This window comes from Echinops telfairi, unplaced genomic scaffold (genome assembly GCF_000313985.2).
Source record: "Echinops telfairi isolate 266 unplaced genomic scaffold, ASM31398v2 ScPeMD7_7469;HRSCAF=8507_1, whole genome shotgun sequence".
Lineage (NCBI taxonomy): Eukaryota > Metazoa > Chordata > Mammalia > Afrosoricida > Tenrecidae > Echinops > Echinops telfairi.
In genome coordinates, this window is record NW_022111373.1 from 138115472 (window position 1) to 138117526 (window position 2055).

Genomic DNA, 2055 nt, shown 5'->3' on the forward strand with positions numbered 1-2055 from the left:
GCCGGCCATCCCCCAGTGGCCTTGCCACTTCCAGTTGACGGTTGCCCGGTGGTTCCTCCGCACAGCAGCAAGCCTGGTAGGAGTTGGGCGTTGGCCAGAGAGTGTCCTCTCCCTGCACTCTGCTCCTGGCAGCCTTGTGCCTGCTCAGCAAAGCTGCCCCGCTGTCTGTCCGGGTCAGGTTTCCTGGGCCCCAGCGTCAGTTTATGCGGGGAACCGGGGAACGAGTCCCCTCCAGCACACAGCGCCTAAGATCCCCACAAGAGGCTGGTTTCCATGAAAAAATTTATCTTCACTGTTTAAAAAAAACACACAACTCAATGCCCTCAAAACGGTCCAACTCCTAGCCACCCCACGGAACAGGGCAGAACCATCCTTGTGGGTTTCCAAGCCTGGAACCCTTCCTGGGACTAAGAAAGCCTCACCTTTCTCCGGAGGGGCAACTAGTAGTTCAAGTCGCGGGTGAGCAGCAGGCCTCTCCGTTCCGAGGTCCAAATTCAGAGCCCCACCTCCAGGGAAAGGTGCACCCTCTCTCTGTCCCCCTGTCTTCTGCTTCTAAGGGGTTCCCAACACAGGACCCCCGGGTTCAGAGGAAGAGCTCTTATTTCTGGGTGATGGTAGGTCCCTGTTCTCTGCTCCCTTCTCTGTGGGATCAAAGTGCTGCAGGCCACACCCCTTTGTCAGGTCAGGGCTGTCCCACCCACCCTGAATCCTCTCCCAGCCGGTGGGCTTTTCTCATCAGATCGCATCATGAGGACTCATAAAACCACCGCATGATGTCACAACCACCGCATGATGTCACTGCAAAACTGCCATGTCCCTGAGAATCACTGCCCGCCTGTGGACACGTTTTTTGGGGCGTGGTGTGGGGGACCTTCAGCCTGGAACCAGTCTAATTCTTTCGCAAATGTTTGTCTATGCCACGGAATCTGCTGTCACTTTGTCTTGGACAACAGAGTGACCTTCATTGCTGTGTCAGCCTCTCCCGATGTTAGCTGTTATTCCAGCGAATGACCCTTTCACGGGTTTACATTACGACTCAGGCTGGTCTCTAGTGATGTCGGCATGCACGTGCCCTTTTTAGAGACTGGACCTTAACATCGCAGCTGTCGGGTTTTTTCTGTCCTTGGTCAGCACTGACTTTTTTCTTTATGAAAAGTGACATTGGTCCTCAGGGGTGAATGACAGGAGCACTTCAATGGCCTGGATAGGACACGGCTCTCCCACATTTGGGGTGGCGGGGGGAGCCTACTTTCTTCAGGGATAGCCTTCCCAGATGGCAGTCACCTTAGAAGATTCTTAAGGGTGAATCTGACAAGACAAGGGGTCCTGCGTGTCACGAGCCGGGCATGACCCCTGCGTCTCAGTCGGGCTCTCTGAGTTGGGGTCCCGTGTAACATTCATCTGACCCGTGTGATGGGCGGGGTCCCCTCTGCATCTGAGTCGGGGTTCCGAACAGCAGCCGTCTCCCCTCTGAGAAGGGGTCCGAGCTCTCCCTGCGGCCCAGTGACCTGTCCCGTCTCGTCCCCAGGTGGTGTTCGTGGCCATCCTGCTGCACAGCCACCTGGAGTGCCGGGAGCCCCTGCTCATCCCCATCCTGTCGCTGTACATGGGCGCCCTCGTGCGCTGCACCACCCTGTGCCTGGGCTACTACAGGAACATCCACGACATCATCCCCGACCACAGCGGGCCGGAGCTCGGGGTACGTCTCAGCCAGGGGGCCGGGCCAGGGTCCCTGCTCGGGGGCTCAGACGGCAAGTGACACCAGGCCCAGCAGTCGAGGGAGGCCGCCGCCTCTCTGCTCCAGAGCACGCACTTCTGTTGCCATCAAAGAGCTCAGGACCCCGCCCCTGATGTAGCTTATGTTTTAGGTGCTTTACACTAGATATGTAAGGAGCCCTGGTGGCGTAGTGAGTTATGCGTTGGGCTGCCAGCCATGAGGTCAGCAGTTTGAGTCCACCAGCCACTCCACAGGAGAAAGACCAGACTTTCTATTCCCATAAGGAGTCACAGGCTCGGAAACCCATGGGGGCAGTTCTACCCTGTCCTGCAGGGTCG

General features: G+C 57.5%; 1 protein-coding gene across 1 annotated transcript in view; it reads left to right on the forward strand.

The window, feature by feature from the left end:
• The window catches only part of ANKH (ANKH inorganic pyrophosphate transport regulator), a gene marked incomplete at its 5' end in the record, with an annotated part of 45237 nt that overhangs the window by 18851 nt on the left and 24331 nt on the right, over nucleotides 1–2055 (forward strand). Inside the window, one exon of the mRNA XM_030888945.2 lies at nucleotides 1529–1698. Coding sequence (XP_030744805.2) covers nucleotides 1529–1698 — 170 coding nt within the window. The remainder of the gene's footprint in view (nucleotides 1–1528; nucleotides 1699–2055) is intronic.